General features: G+C 43.6%; 1 protein-coding gene across 1 annotated transcript in view; it reads left to right on the top strand.

The window, feature by feature from the left end:
- Nucleotides 1-17,156, top strand: part of LOC141051169 (uncharacterized) — an 872,784-nt gene that overhangs the window by 684,141 nt on the left and 171,487 nt on the right. Inside the window, exons 24-25 of the mRNA XM_073548034.1 lie at nucleotides 990-1,346; nucleotides 2,673-2,895. Of these exons, the coding sequence (XP_073404135.1) occupies nucleotides 990-1,346; nucleotides 2,673-2,895 (580 nt within the window). The remainder of the gene's footprint in view (nucleotides 1-989; nucleotides 1,347-2,672; nucleotides 2,896-17,156) is intronic.

The raw sequence follows: 17,156 nt of genomic DNA, 5'->3' as shown, positions 1-17,156 counted from the left end.
TTATGAAAAACCTGAGTCTCTATGTGATCATTTTCAATAAAAATTTTCAAATCTAAAAAGTTAATCTCTTTATGACTGGTGGTGGCTGTAAATTTTAAAAAATATTGATTTTTATTTAGTTCGTTTAAAAATTCTCCCAATAAAATAGGCCCACCAGACCAAATAAAAACAATGTCGTCTATGAATCTCTGCCATAGGACCAGGTTCTTCCGTAGGGAACCTCCCGGGTAGATAATTTCTTGTTCCCACTTGCCTACATACAGATTAGCATAACTCGGGGCGAACCTGGTCCCCATGGCAGTCTGCATATATCGGCAATAGGGGGTCTCACGGCCAATTTATCAAAATTTATTGACTGCCATTTACAGAAGTTAGTCCCTAAACTTCCGGCCTATCTGAAAGATAGTACACATATTTTAAGAATTTTGAAAAATATTGAATGGCAAAACCATTACATTTTGGGGACATTAGACATTGCCTCTTTATATACTGTCATTCAACATGATAAAGGGTGTGAATCAGTAAAATACTTTGATTAAAGATGGCGATCTACCGGACGACCAGGTTCAATTCATTTTAGACTGTATACATTTTATTTTAACTCACAACTTTTTTCGATTTGGGGTGCACTACTACTCCCAGCAGTGGGGGACTGCCATGGGGACCAGGTTCGCCCCGAGTTATGCTAATCTGTATGTAGGCAAGTGGGAACAAGAAATTATCTACCCGGGAGGTTCCCTACGGAAGAACCTGGTCCTATGGCAGAGATTCATAGACAACATTGTTTTTATTTGGTCTGGTGGGCCTATTTTATTGGGAGAATTTTTAAACGAACTAAATAAAAATCAATATTTTTTAAAATTTACAGCCACCACCAGTCATAAAGAGATTAACTTTTTAGATTTGAAAATTTTTATTGAAAATGATCACATAGAGACTCAGGTTTTTCATAAACCAACAGATTCTAATAATTTCATTTCTCTGGATAGCTGCCACCTTCCAAGCTGGCTTGTGAATGTACCTAAAAGCCAGCTCATTAGGGCTCATAGGAATTGCTCTAGAATACAAGATTTTGATAAGGAGGCGGTGTTTCTGACTAATAAATTTGTCCGAAAGGGGTATGACATTAAGGCCCTGGGTGAAATCAAGGAGACTGTTAGGAAAATGCCGAGAGAGGATTTACTGATACAACAAAAGAAAAACACCGAGTGTTCTATTATGGAAGATATTCCTATTATTACGCAGTACAATGCCAACAGTAAAATCCTTAGAAAGATTGTTAACCGACACTGGAATATATTAAAAAACGATAAAGTGATCGGTGAAAAGTTACCAGTTTATCCTAGGTTTGTTTTTAGGAAAGCAAATAATCTCGGTAATACAATAGCCCCTTCTATTCCTAAACCTATGTTGACGAGTCATGTACATGTTCACACACCCCCAAAAGGGTTTTTTCCATGCAACAAATGTGGACCTTGTAGAAAATTAGGTCTCAGAAAACAATTGTCCATTTCAAATAAATTTCGGGAGGTCAAAATTAAGGACTTCATAACTTGTGAAACTAAGGGGGTCATATATGGAATCACCTGCCCTTGTGGCAAATTATATATTGGCCGGACTATACGTCCATTGCATATAAGGATAGCGGAACATCTGAGGAATATTAAGAATAAATTTAGCGGTCACCCCCTCTCCAATCATTTTTTAATCAATCATGGGGGTCTTACAAGAGGTACATTAGTGACAGGCATCAAAGTGGTTAATAGAAGTTGGAGGAGAGGCAACTTCATCCATCAGATGTCAAAAGAAGAAAGTAGATGGATTTTCATGATGGACACTCTGATGCCTAATGGGCTTAATAGTGAAATCGAACTTTTTGCCTTCAATGTCTGAATTAGAACCTCTGAGGGTGGAGGGTATATAAATGCTATCTATCCGCTATGGAGTATCCCTGATGAAGGAATCCGTTGATTCAGAAACGCGTCGGATGTTTTTGAGCTTCACCGCTCTCCATAGCTAGTCACGTGAGTGATCACGTGGCTGTGACGTCACACAAGGTCCTGCGGACCTTGTCAGCTTTTCTCTCGGCGTGCGCCGTTACCGCTTCAAGCCCAGGAGGGCGCACTGCAGAGAGGACGCCTGTCTCCGGCCGGGACAAGCGTCCGCAACTCATAGCATCAAACCCTTCTCCTCACATGGTGTCATTTCTCTGGATTTTATTAATATTATCGTTGTCGTTTCATTGGAACCTCCTATGCACAGGACCTGGACTGCTAAGCACTATCAGTTCAAAGAAGCTAATCTCAAGGTAATTCTCCTTTTTTTTTCTTCGTTTTATGGACAATTTTTATTCTCCTCAGCCTCATGGTGAACTTTGTATACGTGGCATAATCTGAATTATATAATTTTTTTCCATTTTTGAAGTTTTTTGTAAAGAGTCAAGTAGGCGGTGCCTGACCCTCATCGCTAATTGGAGGTTGCAATTTAGGTTGGCTACTTAGTTTTTCACCTCTACTTGAAGAGTTAGTTTAGTATATAGTGTGACAACATTGTATTGAATAAACATGGGCAGTGGAATGCTCATCCCTTATTGAGAACCTGAAAGCGATTGTTAAAACATAGGTCATGAATTCACCTAAGCGACTTTTGAATAGGACCCCTTATGTTTGTAGTGAGATACTTGACGTAAGCTTCTACGAGGACTTGGAAGATGGGGAATTAGAAGGATTCTATTCAGATGTTTCATCTTCATCACTCTCCTCAGATGATAAATTCCATCCTTGTTTTCTATCAGAAGATACGGTTAAATTAATTAAGGCAGTGAGGGCCACAACGAAAATTGAGGACACTAAGGAGCCCAAAACCATACAGGACGTGATATTTGGGGGTTTGGAGGTGAGAAAGCAGTGCATAAAAACGTGTCCTTCCTGATAAAAGAAAGTGAAAGAAGCCTGATTAAAGAGGCTTCATTCCGAAAGGGGTTAAAAGAAAATACCCCTTTGAAACAGATATTTGTGAAATTTGGGAAAAGGCCCGAAAATTGATGTGCCCATTTCATGTGTATCCCACAGATCGACTTTGTCCTTGGATGACATAGACCTCCTTAAAGATCACCTGGATAAAAAGACAAAGTTTCCGCAAAAGGGCCTGGGACTCCAGGGCTGCAGTATTTAAGCCAATCATCACAGCAAGATTTTTAATTGTATGGTTAAATCAGCTGCAATTTCCCGTACAAAAAGAATCTGACTTATTAGACATGTCCGCGGATGCAGTGAGGCTCCCGGGCCATTCATGCTCGTTATCTAACTCTGCTTGCCCGACTCTTTATGGTTGAAGTATTGGTCACGGGATCTTCAATCCAAAAATTGGCTGTGTGGCATGCCTTGACAGGGAGGAATCCTTTTCGGACTAGTCCTGGATAAGATCCTGAAAAAAGAAGCAGATACCAAGAAAGGGTTCCCCGCTAAGAGGAAATCCTATTGTTCCTTGGGAAGGAGACAGTTTGTGTACGCAAGGACCAGAGATCAAAGATGGAAGTTCCCAAGAACTAAGTGGAAAAGCGTGAATTATGACCCCTTTCCCACTGAATCCAAAAAAAGATCCAGAAGACAATGACGCCAGGTCCCCTGTAGGTAGAAGGCTAAAAAATGTTACTCCCTGCCTAGTTAGAAATGTCAAAAATCAAATGGATTTTAAATACCAGAAAGATTCTTGGTTACTGAAATCCAGTCCTCGAAAGCAGATTTACAGGTCTTAGAACAGGAAGTCTTGTCCTTGGTGCAGTAGGGGGTCCTTACTCAGGTTACCAAAGCAGAAAAAGGGAAAGGAATCTAGAGACCTCTCCTTGAGAACTATTGTGAACCTAAAAGATTTAAATTGCTGTTTAAAGGTCAAACATTTCAAAATGGAAATGCTACATGGCAATATTAAACCTTTAGGATGCATATTTCTACATACCTGTCCTTTCGAAACATTAGAAATTTCTAAGTGTGGCTGGAAATATTCAGTGAAACTGGCAGCATTTTAAGTTGTCCATGGCCCCAAGTGTGTTCACAAAGATAATTGTGGAGATGTCAGCCCATGTCAGAAAAAGACATATTGTTCATCCCAGATTTAGATGATTTCCTGATAAATGGAAATACAAGGTTAGACTGCGGTCAGGCATTATCCAGTGTCCTAGCTTCCTTGGGATGGCTGGTAAATGGGAAAAAATCAAAGGTGATTCTGGAGCAAAGACAAATTTTTCTGGGAATCCTTCTGGATTTATGCAAAGAGATCTTTTCTTCCATAAGAAAAAGTAGACAAAATAACCGGGAAGTTTAGAAAGCAGTAAAAAGAGGCAAGAGACACCTAGACGAGAATTTGGATTTCTAAAACAACTCTCGAGTTCCTAGTTTGGTGGCTTTGTCGGGAGAATCTTTTACAACTACTTCCTTGAATCCATCAGTTATCACTACAGATGATAGTCCTTTCTGTTGGAGCGAACATCTGGAGGACAGAGCTTTTTAGGGGCAGTGGTCACTAGCTCTGAGACAAGTGTCCTTAAATCTGACAGGTGACAGGTTGCCTCTAGTAGAAGCCCTACCTGGTGTAGAAGGCTGAAATGTGAAAAGTCTTTCGGACAACAGGTCAGCAATGTTCTATATAAACAAGCACCAGGTCTCTGATGACGGAGACAGGAAAACAGATGTAGATGTCAGAGGAAAATATCAGCAAATTATCTATAGGGAAAGGAGAATATCAAATATTAATATCTAATCCGTGACCAGTTACCGTAAGTCAGGATGAATCATCACTGAACCATGCAGTATTTCAGATAGTCTTATTATGGGGCCCAGCCACTTATAGACCTTTTTGCGACCAAAATCAACAGGAAGGTGCCAAAGGTTTTCTCCCTAGATTCCAGGCAATCCCCCTGTGGGGTGAATGTTTTTTTTAGGAGTTAGCTTATGCCTTCCCATTCTAATCTCTCTGATCCCATTCGTTTTAAAGGGAATCTGTCACCTCATTTTTGGCCTATAAGATGCGGCCACCACCATCATGGGCTTAGCTACAGCATTCTGTAATGCTGTAGATAAGCCCCCGATGTAACCTGAAAGATAAGAAAAACGAGTTAGATTATACTCACTGGGTGGCGTGGTCCGGTGCGGTGGGTGTCGCGGTCCGGCGCCTTCCATCTTCTAGAGATGACGTCCTCCTTCTTACTTCTGCTGTGGCTCCAACACAGGCGTACTTTATCTGCCCTGTTGAGGGCAGAGTAAAGCACTGCAGTGCGCAGGCGCCGGACCTCTCTGACCTTTCCAGGAACCTCTGCATTGCAGTACTCTGCCCTCAATAGATAAAGTACGCTGCGCGGGAGCGCGGCAGAAGTAAGAAGGAGGACGTCATTGCTAGAAGATGGGAGGCACCGGACCCCTGGGTGAGTATAATATAACTCGTTTTTCTTATCTTTCAGGTTACATCAGATAAGCCCCTGATGGCGGTGGCTGCATCTCATAGGCCAAAAATGAGGTGACTGATTCCCTTTGAGGAAGATTCGGTCTGACCAAGCCAAAGTAATCTTGATGGTACCCTTTGGTCCCAAGAGAACAAAGTTTACTTGGTTAAGACTATTGGCAGTGGGGGATCCATGGGTTCTCCTGGAAATTACAGACTACTTTTCCCAGGGCCCAGTCTTATGCCCAGGGTAAGGAATTTCCGTATGACGGTGTGGCATTTGAGCAGCAGCTCCTTCGAGCAAAGGGATTTTCCAAATATCTAGAATCTATCCTGATGGGGTGTAGGAAGTAGGCAACAACAAAAATACATGCAAGGGTCTAGAGGAGTTTTTACATTTTTACTATATAAATCCCTTTACATCCGAATGCAGTGCGATTGCTATGCGATTGCAATGCGATTTTTAGCATGAGCTTTTACATAGAGCTATTCTTATATAAAAGAAGAATATATATATATATATATATATATATATATATATATATATATATATATATATATATATATATATGAACAACGACAAAGCAAAGTCCAGCAATAACGTGAGCAATCCAGGATGCTGTTAAAAAATTTTTTTCTTTTTATTCATAAATCCATTAAAATGCAATGGTCCAAGCAGTTCAAAACAGCAATAATGCAGGAAAGTCGTGCAGATAGGACTACGCGTAGTTTTGAACTGCTTGGACCATTGCATTTTAATGGATTTATGAATAAAAAGAAAAAAAATTTTTTAACAGCATCCTGGATTGCTCACGTTATTGCTGGACTTTGCTTTGTCGTTGTTCACATTTGTATGGATGGACTCCTACATCCAGATCCAGGCACAACGGAGTTAACCAGGTCAGCTGAGGTTCCAGGTGGTTCACAGGAGTGAGCTGGTCTACATTGTTGGGGATATATATATATATATATATATATATATACCGTATATAAAAACCCTGCAATTCAGCTGCCACATACAGTAAAATCACGGCAGGACACAGCAGGATAGAATAGATGGATTGCATACATTATATACACATACAAGTGCTCACAAAATTAGAATGTCATCAAAAAGTTAATTTATTTCAGTTCTTCAATACAAAAAGTGAAACTCATATATAATATAGAGTCAGTACAAACACAGTGATCTATTTCAAGTGTTTATTTCCGTTAATGTTAATGATTATGGCTTACAACCAATGAAAACCCAAATGTCATTATCTCAGTAATTTAGAATACTTTATAACACCAGCTTGAAAAATGATTTTAAAATCCGAAATATTGGCCTACTGAAACGTATGTTTAGTAAATTCACTAAATACATGGTCGGGGCTCCTTTAGCATAAATTACTGCATAAATGTGGCGTGGCATGGAAGCGATCAGCATGTGGCACTGCTGAGGTGTTATGGAAGCCCAGGTTGTCTTGATAGCAGCCTTCAGCTCGTCTGCATTGTTGGGTCTGGTGTCTCTCATCAACAGTGATACTGTTGTTTTTAAACCAGGTAGTCATACTTTTGGCAGTGTGGACAGGAGCCAAGTCCTGCTGGAGAATGAAATTTCCATCTCCAAAAAGCTTGTCGACAGAGTGAAGCATGAAGTGCTCTAAAATTTCATGGTAGACGGCTACGCTGACTTTGGTCTTGATAAAACACAATGACATGGCTCCCCAAATCATCCCTGATTGTGGAAAGTTCACACGAGACCTCAAGCAGCTTGGATTATGTGGCTCTCCACTCTTCCTCCAGACTCTGGGACCTTGATTTCCAAATGAAAAGCAAAATTTACTTTAATCTGAAAACAACACCTTGGACCACTGAGCAGCAGTCCAGTTCTTTTACTCTTGGGCCCAGGTAAGACGCTTCTGCTGTCTATTGGTCATGAGTGGCTTGACACAATGAATGCGACACTTGTAGCCCATGTCCTGGATATGTCTGTGTTGGTGGCTCTTGGATCAATTATTCCAGCAGCAGTCCACTCCTTGTGAATCTCCCCCAAATTTTTGAATGGTCTTTTCTTAACAATCATTTCAAACTTGAGGTTCTCAGTTGCTTGTTCACCTTTTTCTGACACACTTTTTCCTTCCACTCAACTTCCCATTAATATGCTTGGATATAGCACTCTGTGAACAGCCAGCTTCTTTAGCAATGACCTTTTATGGCTTACCCTCCTTGTGGATTGTGTTAATGACTGACTTCTGGACATCTCTCAAGTCAGCTGTCTTCCCCATGATTGTCGAGACTACTGAAACAGACTAAGGGACCTTTTTAAATACTTAGGAAGACTTTGCAGTTGTTTTTTTGTTAATTATTCTAATTTACTGAGATAATGACTTTTCATTGGTTTTCATTGGCTGTAAGCCATAATCATCAACATTAGCAGAAATAAATACTTGCAATGGATCACTCTTTAATGACTCTATATAATGAGTTTCACTTTTTGTATTGAAGAACCGAAATAAATTAACTTTTTGATGATATTCTAGTTTAGTGAGAAGCACTTGTAGATTAGATACAGTGGGGCAAAAAAGTATTTAGTCAGTCAGCAATAGTGCAAGTTCCACCACTTAAAAAGATGAGAGGCGTCTGTAATTTACATCATAGGTAGACCTCAACTATGGGAGACAAACTGAGAAAAAAAAATCCAGAAAATCACATTGTCTGTTTTTTTTTCATTTTATTTGCATATTATGGTGGAAAATAAGTATTTGGTCAGAAACAAAATTTCATCTCAATACTTTGTGATATATCCTTTGTTGGCAATGACAGAGGTCAAACGTTTTCTGTAAGTCTTCACAAGGTTGCCACACACTGTTGTTGGTATGTTGGCCCATTCCTCCATGCAGATCTCCTCTAGAGCAGTGATGTTTTTGGCTTTTCGCTTGGCAACACGGACTTTCAACTCCCTCCAAAGGTTTTCTATAGGGTTGAGATCTGGAGACTGGCTAGGCCAATCCAGGACCTTGAAATGCTTCTTGCGAAGCCACTCCTTCGTTGCCCTGGCGGTGTGCTTTGGATCATTGTCATGTTGAAAGAACCAGCCACGTTTCATCTTCAATGCCCTTGCTGATGGAAGGAGGTTTGCACTCAAAATCTCACGATACATGGCCCCATTCATTCTTTCATGTACCCGGATCAGTCGTCCTGGCCCCTTTGCAGAGAAACAGCCCCAAAGCATGATGTTTCCACCACCATGCTTTACAGTAGGTATGGTGTTTGATGGATGCAACTCAGTATTCTTTTTCCTCCAAACACGACAAGTTGTGTTTCTACCAAACAGTTCCAGTTTGGTTTCATCAGACCATAGGACATTCTCCCAAAACTCCTCTGGATCATCCAAATGCTCTCTAGCGAACTTCAGACGGGCCCGGACATGTACAGGCTTAAGCAGTGGGACACGTCTGGCACTGTAGAATCTGAGTCCATGGTGGCGTAGTGTGTTACTTATGGTAGGCCTTGTTACATTGGTCCCAGCTCTCTGCAGTTCATTCACTAGGTCCCCCCGCGTGGTTCTGGGATTTTTGCTCACCGTTCTTGTGATCATTCTGACCCCACGGGGTGGGATTTTGCGTGGAGCACGAGATCGAGGGAGATTATCAGTGGTCTTGTAGGTCTTCCATTTTCTAATTATTGCTCCCACAGTTGATTTCTTCACTCCAAGCTGGTTGGCTATTGCAGATTCAGTCTTCCCAGCCTGGTGCAGGGCTACAATTTTGTTTCTGGTGTCCTTCGACAGCTCTTTGGTCTTCACCATAGTGGAGTTTGGATTCAGACTGTTTGAGGGTGTGCACAGGTGTCTTTTTATACTGATAACAAGTTTAAACAGGTAATGAGTGGAGGAAAGAGGAGACTGTTAAAGAAGAAGTTACAGGTCTGTGAGAGCCAGAAATCTTGATTGCTTGTTTCTGACCAAATACTTATTTTCCACCATAAGGCTAGTTTCACACTTGCTTTTTTTTGCAGCGCGTTTTTCCCGCAAAAAAAGCATTGAAAAAACGCATACAAAAGCATACAACTGCTGCGTTTTTTTCAAGCATTTATATGAGCATGCATGAAAAAAACGCAGCGTTTTTATGCGTTTGTATGCGTTTTTAGTGCGTTTTTACCGCGTTTGCGTTTTTTTCCAACATTAGGTGGCCCCTCACACTAACCCAAACCATGACTTTACTAACCCTAACCCTGACCCTAACCCTGACCCTAACCCTGACCCTAACCCTTAACCAAACCATACTTAACCCAAACCCTAAACCCTAACTAACCCTGACCCTAACCCTGACCCTAACCCTTAACCAAACCATACTTAACCCTAACCCAAACCCTAACTAACCCTAACCCTGACCCTAACCCTGACCCTAACCCTTAACCAAACCATACTTAACCCTAACCCAAACCCTAAACCCTAACTAACCCTAACCCTAACCCTGACCCTAACCCTGACCCTAACCCTTAACCAAACCATACTTAACCCTAACCCAAACCCTAACTAACCCTGACCCTAACCCTTAACCAAACCATACTTAACCCTAACCCAAACCCTAAACCCTAACTAACCCTAACCCTTAACCAAACCATACTTAACCCTAACCCAAACCCTAAACCCTAACTAACCCTGACCCTAACCCCAACCCTAAACCCCCTTAACTAACCCTAACTCTAACCCAAACCCCTAAATTCCATGGTTAACAAAAAAAAACGCATGTGCAAAAAAAGCATACATAAGCATGCCAATGCGCACATATGCGCACCCATAGACTTATATTGGGTGTCTTGCTGTAAAAAAACGCATTGCGCGCGCATGCGTTTTTTTGAGGCAAATCGGACGCACAAAAAATGCAACAGGTTGCATTTTGTGCGCCCGAGCGCATACCGCAAAAAAACGCATGCGCGGTAAAACGCGTACAAACGCATGTGTATGCGCACATAAGCGCATCCCATGCAAAGTATAGGAAAAAAAAACGCATGCGCTATTTAGCGCTAAATTACCGCAAAAAAAAACGCAAATGTGAAACCAGCCTAATATGCAAATAAAATGAAAAAAAAAACAGACAATGTGATTTTCTGGATTTTTTTTTCTCAGTTTGTCTCCCATAGTTGAGGTATACCTATGATGTAAATTACAGACGCCTCTCATCTTTTTAAGTGGTGGAACTTGCACTATTGCTGACTGACTAAATACTTTTTTTCCCCACTGTAGATATATAGCAGGACCCGACAGGATAGAATAGATTTATTACATAAAGTATATAGAATAGATAGATATATAGAAGTCAGTGACAATTAGTACAGTGTGTATGCAGCTTACTGTACATGTATTTATTATTAAAATAATATTTTTCTGAGAAAAAAAATGGTGTGGACTCCCATGTAATTTGTTTAACCAGCAGAGGGAAAGTCGTCAGCTGGGGCAGATTACCTACCCCCAAATGGTATTGATAAAAAGTCAGCTTGGCGCACAAAAATAATACCTCACTCAGCCCAAGTTCTTGAAAAATGGAGATGCTATGGGTCTCAGAAATTGTGCTTTTGTTTTTACATATTTTGGATTTTTTTTCACCTCGTAAATAAAAAAGAAATTATACATGTTTGATATATGCACACTTTTAATGACCTGGAGAATCGTAATTGCAGGTAATTTTTAAAATTTAGTGAACATGGTAAAAGAAAAAAAACAATTGTGGAATTGTGCTTTTTTAAAATTTCACAGCACATTTTCCAGCACACTATATTGCAAAGCCAATAATGTCTTTTAAAAGTACAACTCGTCCCACAAAACAAGCCATCACATGCCATGTTGACGAAAAAATAAAAAAATTATGGCTCTGGGAAGAAGGGGAGCAAAAAACAAAAAATCCCAAGGTGGTGAAGAGGTTAATTTAATACTTAAAAAACATGTCTGGGTGTCGGAAAACTACCTCTCTTTTTGTTCGTTTTCAAAGTCCAAACAAAGGCCAGGCGGCATCTAAAAGGACCCTGGCTACATGGGTTAGATCTGCAATTTCATTAGCCTATTCTTCAGGTGGACACCCCGCTCCTGAATATGTGAAAGGTCACTCTACAAGAACTATATCTACCTCGTGGGCAGAAAACGTCAATGCCTCTCAAATACATTTGTAGGGCTGCAACTTGGTCCCCACCTTTTTTAAAAACACTACCAGTTTGATTTGTGTTCTTCTGATCTTTCCTTTGGGAGAAAGGTTCTTCAAGTGGTGGTTCCTTTCTAAGGATTTCTTTGTTATCCCTCTCTATGGTGCTGTCATGGGGATGGAAAAATTATATTTACTTACTGGTAATTTGATTTTTTGAAACCCATTACAGAACCCTTCCTTATTGCCTCTTTTATAGGTTTTGGGATTTCATTTACTCTTCCCACTTTTTCACTGGGTGCAGCAGAGGGGAAAAAGAGGATTGTTAGGGAAGTTAATAGGGAAATATTTTACCTATTTGTGTGTCTATGTAAGCAGGTTGCGGAATGCAGTGACCGACAGGAGCAGAGCAAGGGTTAACAAATTTAACAGTTTAATTAAACGATATCAACTCCTCGCAGGGAGATAAATGGTTAAAGAATAGAAGAACCAAAAAGTGTAAAGTAATGGTAGTCCAGTTATTAAACTTATTGTGTCCTTTATGCTCCTCCCCCGCAGATGATTCTGCAAAGATTGTAGCATCGGCAGCAGCAGGGAAGATGTACACAGAGGGAGTCCTTTGAATGATGATCCATCTTATGGTGGCAGTGGTCAACCTCCGGTACCTTCCGCTGAGCCCCAAGTTCATGAACATGTGCAGCCAAAGCAATCCAGGCTGCAGCACTCTCGGGTAGTACGTGGGCTGGCATCCAGCAAATGGCAGGGAAGGTCACAAATGAGTGTCCGGTACTCGGCCTTCTTCATCGCAATCAAAGGTCGCTGGAGTCGGCATTTTGGGGACACTCGATGATCTCTTCTTTTTCGGGATCTTGTGATAGGCAAGGACGTAGCATGCTTAGGTGGACTACTCGGGTAGGGGTCCCTTCTTCCCCTTCAGCCTGAACTTCATAGATGGGACCATTAGATCCAAGTTGGCGTTTCACCCAATACGGAGTTTTTTCCCATCGATGCTCTAACTTGCCTCAAGGTCGTTTGTTTCGGACCAATACTTGGTCTCCAGCCTTAAGAGCTGTCCCTCGCAGGGGCATCGTCTCATGGTACTCAAGTTCCTGAAACTTGGTCTGTACCGATGTAGAGTCTGCAAGCGGTGTCAATGTTCACGGATCCAGGTGGACATCCTCGTCCGTGGGTAATTCTCCTCTCGGCTCATACCCATTTTGCGAGAAAAAAACCGGTCCAATTTCCGGACCGAAAAAAATGCACGAATGCTATGCGAGTGTCATGCAAGTGTAATGCGATTTCCGTGTGATTTTTCCACGGGACATCTGTATGACATGCGCATGCAATGCGATATTAACATGAGGTTTTACATAGAGCAGTTCTCTCTATGTAAAAACTCATGTTAAAATAGCATTGTAAAAAAAACCTCTACACATCGTTAAAAGGGAACCTGTCACCCCCCAGGGTGTTTTTAAGTAAAAGAGCCACCTTCAGCAGCACTAAGGCTGCATTCTGTGAAGGTGGCTCTTATGTTTCTGATCCCTAGTAACACTGAAATATTGACTTTTATAAATTGCGCCCCATACCTGTATTGAGTCCCATAGGTATGGTGTCTCCCCCTGTAATAGCTGCCTCCCAGCCTTCCATCATACCCCGCTTGCATCTGTGTGCCGCCGCCTGTGTTGCTGTTACATGCCCGGTGCCTGCGCTGTGCCAAGTTCTCGGGCATGCAGTGTGCGCTGCCTGGGAACTGACATCAGGCTATCGCGCCTGCGTGTTGCGGAGGCCCCAGATCCTGCCCCGCAGTGTGTTATGATGTATTCACACTGCGAGGCTGGGAATCTGGCACCTGCGCAGTGAGCATCTATAGCTGTGCCTGCCCCCAGATATAGTGAACAGCATGTGGGGAGCTCAGCTGGCAGGTCAGCTCATCAGATACTGCCGAGGGAGGAAAGAGAAAGAGGAGGAGGGAGATGGGGCAGGCGCAGCTACAGATGCTCACTGCGCAGGCGCCAGATTGAATACATCATAACACACTGCAGGGCGGGATCTGGGGCTTCCGCAACACTGGTAATTGCTGCTCGGTAATGGCGGACATTATATGGCAGTACAATAGAGGAACACACAGGGTTAACTCCACCTAGTGTGTATAGAGGCGGACTCTGTTACCTCACAGAGCCGCCCGGCCGCCAAACACAAATACCGTAGCCTGTTTATGCTCACAGAGCTCGGCAATGGGAGCGCTAGTGTATAGTCACAAGACTCTACTCCTGAGACACTTGGTTAGAGTCCCTGGACACACTAGTGCTCGGCACCGCAACTGTGGTGCCAGGAAGAAACAAATGAATAGATAAGGCACACTACATGCGAACTGCACCGCTCTGGCGGATGCAATTAACCACCCGGATAAGGGAGGAAAGCACTAGACTTGCGCACGGCGTCGCACTGGCGGATGCAGCCGCTTAATGCGGTACTGAAGGTGCCCAGAGCTGGACGGCACCATATGGCGCTGAGTGAGGTGCTGAGAAGTGGAAGCACAGTGGCACAGATGAAGTCACTAGTAGGCACTGACTCTAACTCTAATAGCCCTATAACATGCGTATCCAAGGGAGGGGAGTCATAATGAGTCAGTCACCAGTTTCATGCATCCATCATCACTCACACAAAATACAATAAGAGTCTATACTAGTGCATGGTCGAGCGGCCGTGCAAACCTTTTATAGCAGCGTCCTTCCGGGACCTTCCTGATGGTCCAATCCGAGCTGCTTGAGGACCTGAGCATGTGACCTCCGTCCTCCAATGAGAGGTCATCCCACGGGCATGCTCAGTAGGGTGCAAAAAGGACTTAGCCTCTGGAGCTGCTCGCTGCTGGCTAGTGCGGATTGCTAAAGCTGAACCAGAGGTAGCAGCAGCAACCAATCTGACAGCACTAGCTTGAGCAAGACGCCGGGATCAACGACTTTGCTGAGCAGCCTCCTCTGCGTTCAGGACTGAATGGGAGACCACAGAAGGCAAGGCTCGGGATTCCTCCTGTGCAGAGGCAGGAACCCAACGCCTAACACCAGTGCGTTAAATTCGGACAGCAATCGCATGGTGCGAGTGCTGTCCTATCTTTTTTCTCACACCCATTGACTTGCATTGGCGAGTCTCGTCCAAGAATCACAGCAATATGCAGCATGCTGCGATTTTTTTCTCAGTCCAATTTTGGCTGAGAAAAAAAAATCGCAAATGAGATGTCACCTATTGAATAACAATGGTCTGAGTGCAATCCAATTTTTTATCGGATTGCACTCATCCGTATTTCTCACCAGTGAGTATGAGCCCTCTGGGTCCAACTCCAGCTCGGTAATTTCTCGTCCTTTCTGGCTGAACAACTGGGTGTAAGGCGTTTATCCGATTGTGCTGTGCACTCGGTTGTTGTGCACCCGACCAACTCAGCTACATACTCAGGCCAACGAACTTTCCTGTCTTCTTCCAATGTTCTCAACATCTGAATCAGTGTCTGGTTGAAACGCTTGCAGGCTTCATTCCCCTGTGGATGATAGGGCGTCATCCTGGACTTTTCAGTCTGATACAGGCGGTGGAGCTCCTCCATCACTCGACCTTGAAAGCAAGCGCCTTGATCGGAATGAATCCTTTTCGGATAACCATACACTCAGATGAAATCTCGCCTAATGACCTGCGCATCTGACTTTGCTGTCTGGTCCTGAGTCGGAGTCACCACAGCAAACTTGGTGAAGTGGTCAGTCATCACAGAAAGGCCCGCACATTCTTCACTGTCTTCGGAGTGGGCCAGTCTTGTACTGCCGCTATCTTCTCACGTGTAGGTCTCACTCCCTCAGTGGATACAACATGTCTAAATTATTCAATTTGCTTGCAGAAAAGGTGGCATTTCTGAGGTTTCACTTTTAAGCCATGCTTCTGCATCCGACTCAACACCTGGTCCAGCCATCGGAGATGCTCCTCAAAAGTAGCTGCATAGACAATGATGTCATCCAGATAAATGAGGGTAGCTTCAAAGTTCAGATCTCCTAAGCACCGCTCCATCAGTCGCTGAAAATTTTCAGACACATTGGTAAGACCGAAGGGCATTCGGTTGAATTCAAACAACCCCCACTGTACAGGCATTCAGTCGCCGGTAGTCAACACAAAAACGCTGGGTTCTGTCCTTTTTCCGAATGAAAACAATAGGGGCTGCCCTCGGGCTTTGGCTCTCCCGCATGACCCCACTTTGCATCATCTGTGCCAACATTTCTTTCACTTCCTGGTACATATGCGGTGGGATCTGTCGATATCGCTCCCGAATTGGTGCAGCATTTCCTGAGGGAATTTCATGACTTATGGGTTTGATGCACCCGAAATCATCATCATGACGGGCAAAGACATCCTGGTAACGCCCCAGCATAGCTTTCACCTGTTGTGATGAGAGTCCCGTCAATTCAGCCTGCCTCTGTTCCAGGATCTGGCACCCTTCTGTCATGGTGCTGGACAAGGGCTCTCAGGACATGGTAATGGCTACAGTCCAGGGATCTCTGTTTCACCGCTAACTGATCGGCCTCTGGTTGCATCAGTTCTTCTGGCATACCCAGTACTTGCGCCACTTCACTCTTGGGTGAGAGTGTGAGATCGTCCTCCCCTAGGTTGACACACCTCACCACTACCTTACCTTCGTGGACAGTGGTTAATGTCCGAGCAATGAGGAGCCCTGCAGGCAGTTGTTCCATTAGGGCTGGCTCTATCTGGACTTCAACTCCAACAAGGAGTGTACAAGCATGCATGGGCAAGATGAGCATCGTCTGATCAGGTGGTAAAATGACTTTGGCAGCGGCTGAGATGACCACCTTCCCAGGACTTTTCCTTCTCTTGACGTTTCTTGAGCTTGTGCTACCCGTATCAGTTGTTGGAACACATTCCTTTGGAGAGAGCGGGGGCTTCCATCGATTGAGAAAAACATTTAGTGACTCAGCTCATTCATCCCTAACATCACTGTGGGGCCATTGCCAAGGTCCCCGGCGGTCAACACTACTCCTTTCCGGCCCAACACCGTGCGGCCATCCAAAGAAATGCCACCTCAATCCATTACTCACCCATTGCCAAACCGGTCATGCTGAAGGATGATGCAGGCAGCAGATCGCTCTCCACGGTGTCTCCAGACTCTGTCACGTCTGTCACATGTGCTCAGTGTTAACCTGCTTTCATCTGTGAAGAGCACAGGGCGCCAGTGGCGAATTTGCCAATCATGGTGTTAAGTGGCAAATGCCAAGCGTCCTGCACGGTGTTGGGCTGTGAGCACAACCCCCATCTGTGGATGTCGGGCACTCAGACCATCCTCATGGAGTCAGTTTCTAACCGTTTGTGCAGACACATGCACATTTGTGGCCTGCTGGAGGTAATTTTGCAGGGCTCTGGCAGTGCTCCTCCTGTTCATCCTTGCACAAAGGCTGAGGTAGCGGTCCTGCTGCTGGGTTGTTGCCCTCCTATGGACCCCTCCACGTCTCCTGGTGTACTGTCCTGTCTCTTGGTAGTGCTACCATCCTCTGGACACTATGCTGACAGACACAACAAACCTTGCCACAGCTCGCATTGATGTGCCATCCT

Source organism: Dendrobates tinctorius, unplaced genomic scaffold, assembly GCF_039654945.1.
Source record: "Dendrobates tinctorius isolate UK_male_01 unplaced genomic scaffold, ASM3965494v1 ptg000155l, whole genome shotgun sequence".
NCBI lineage: Eukaryota > Metazoa > Chordata > Amphibia > Anura > Dendrobatidae > Dendrobates > Dendrobates tinctorius.
This window is presented reverse-complemented; position numbering and strand designations above follow the sequence as displayed.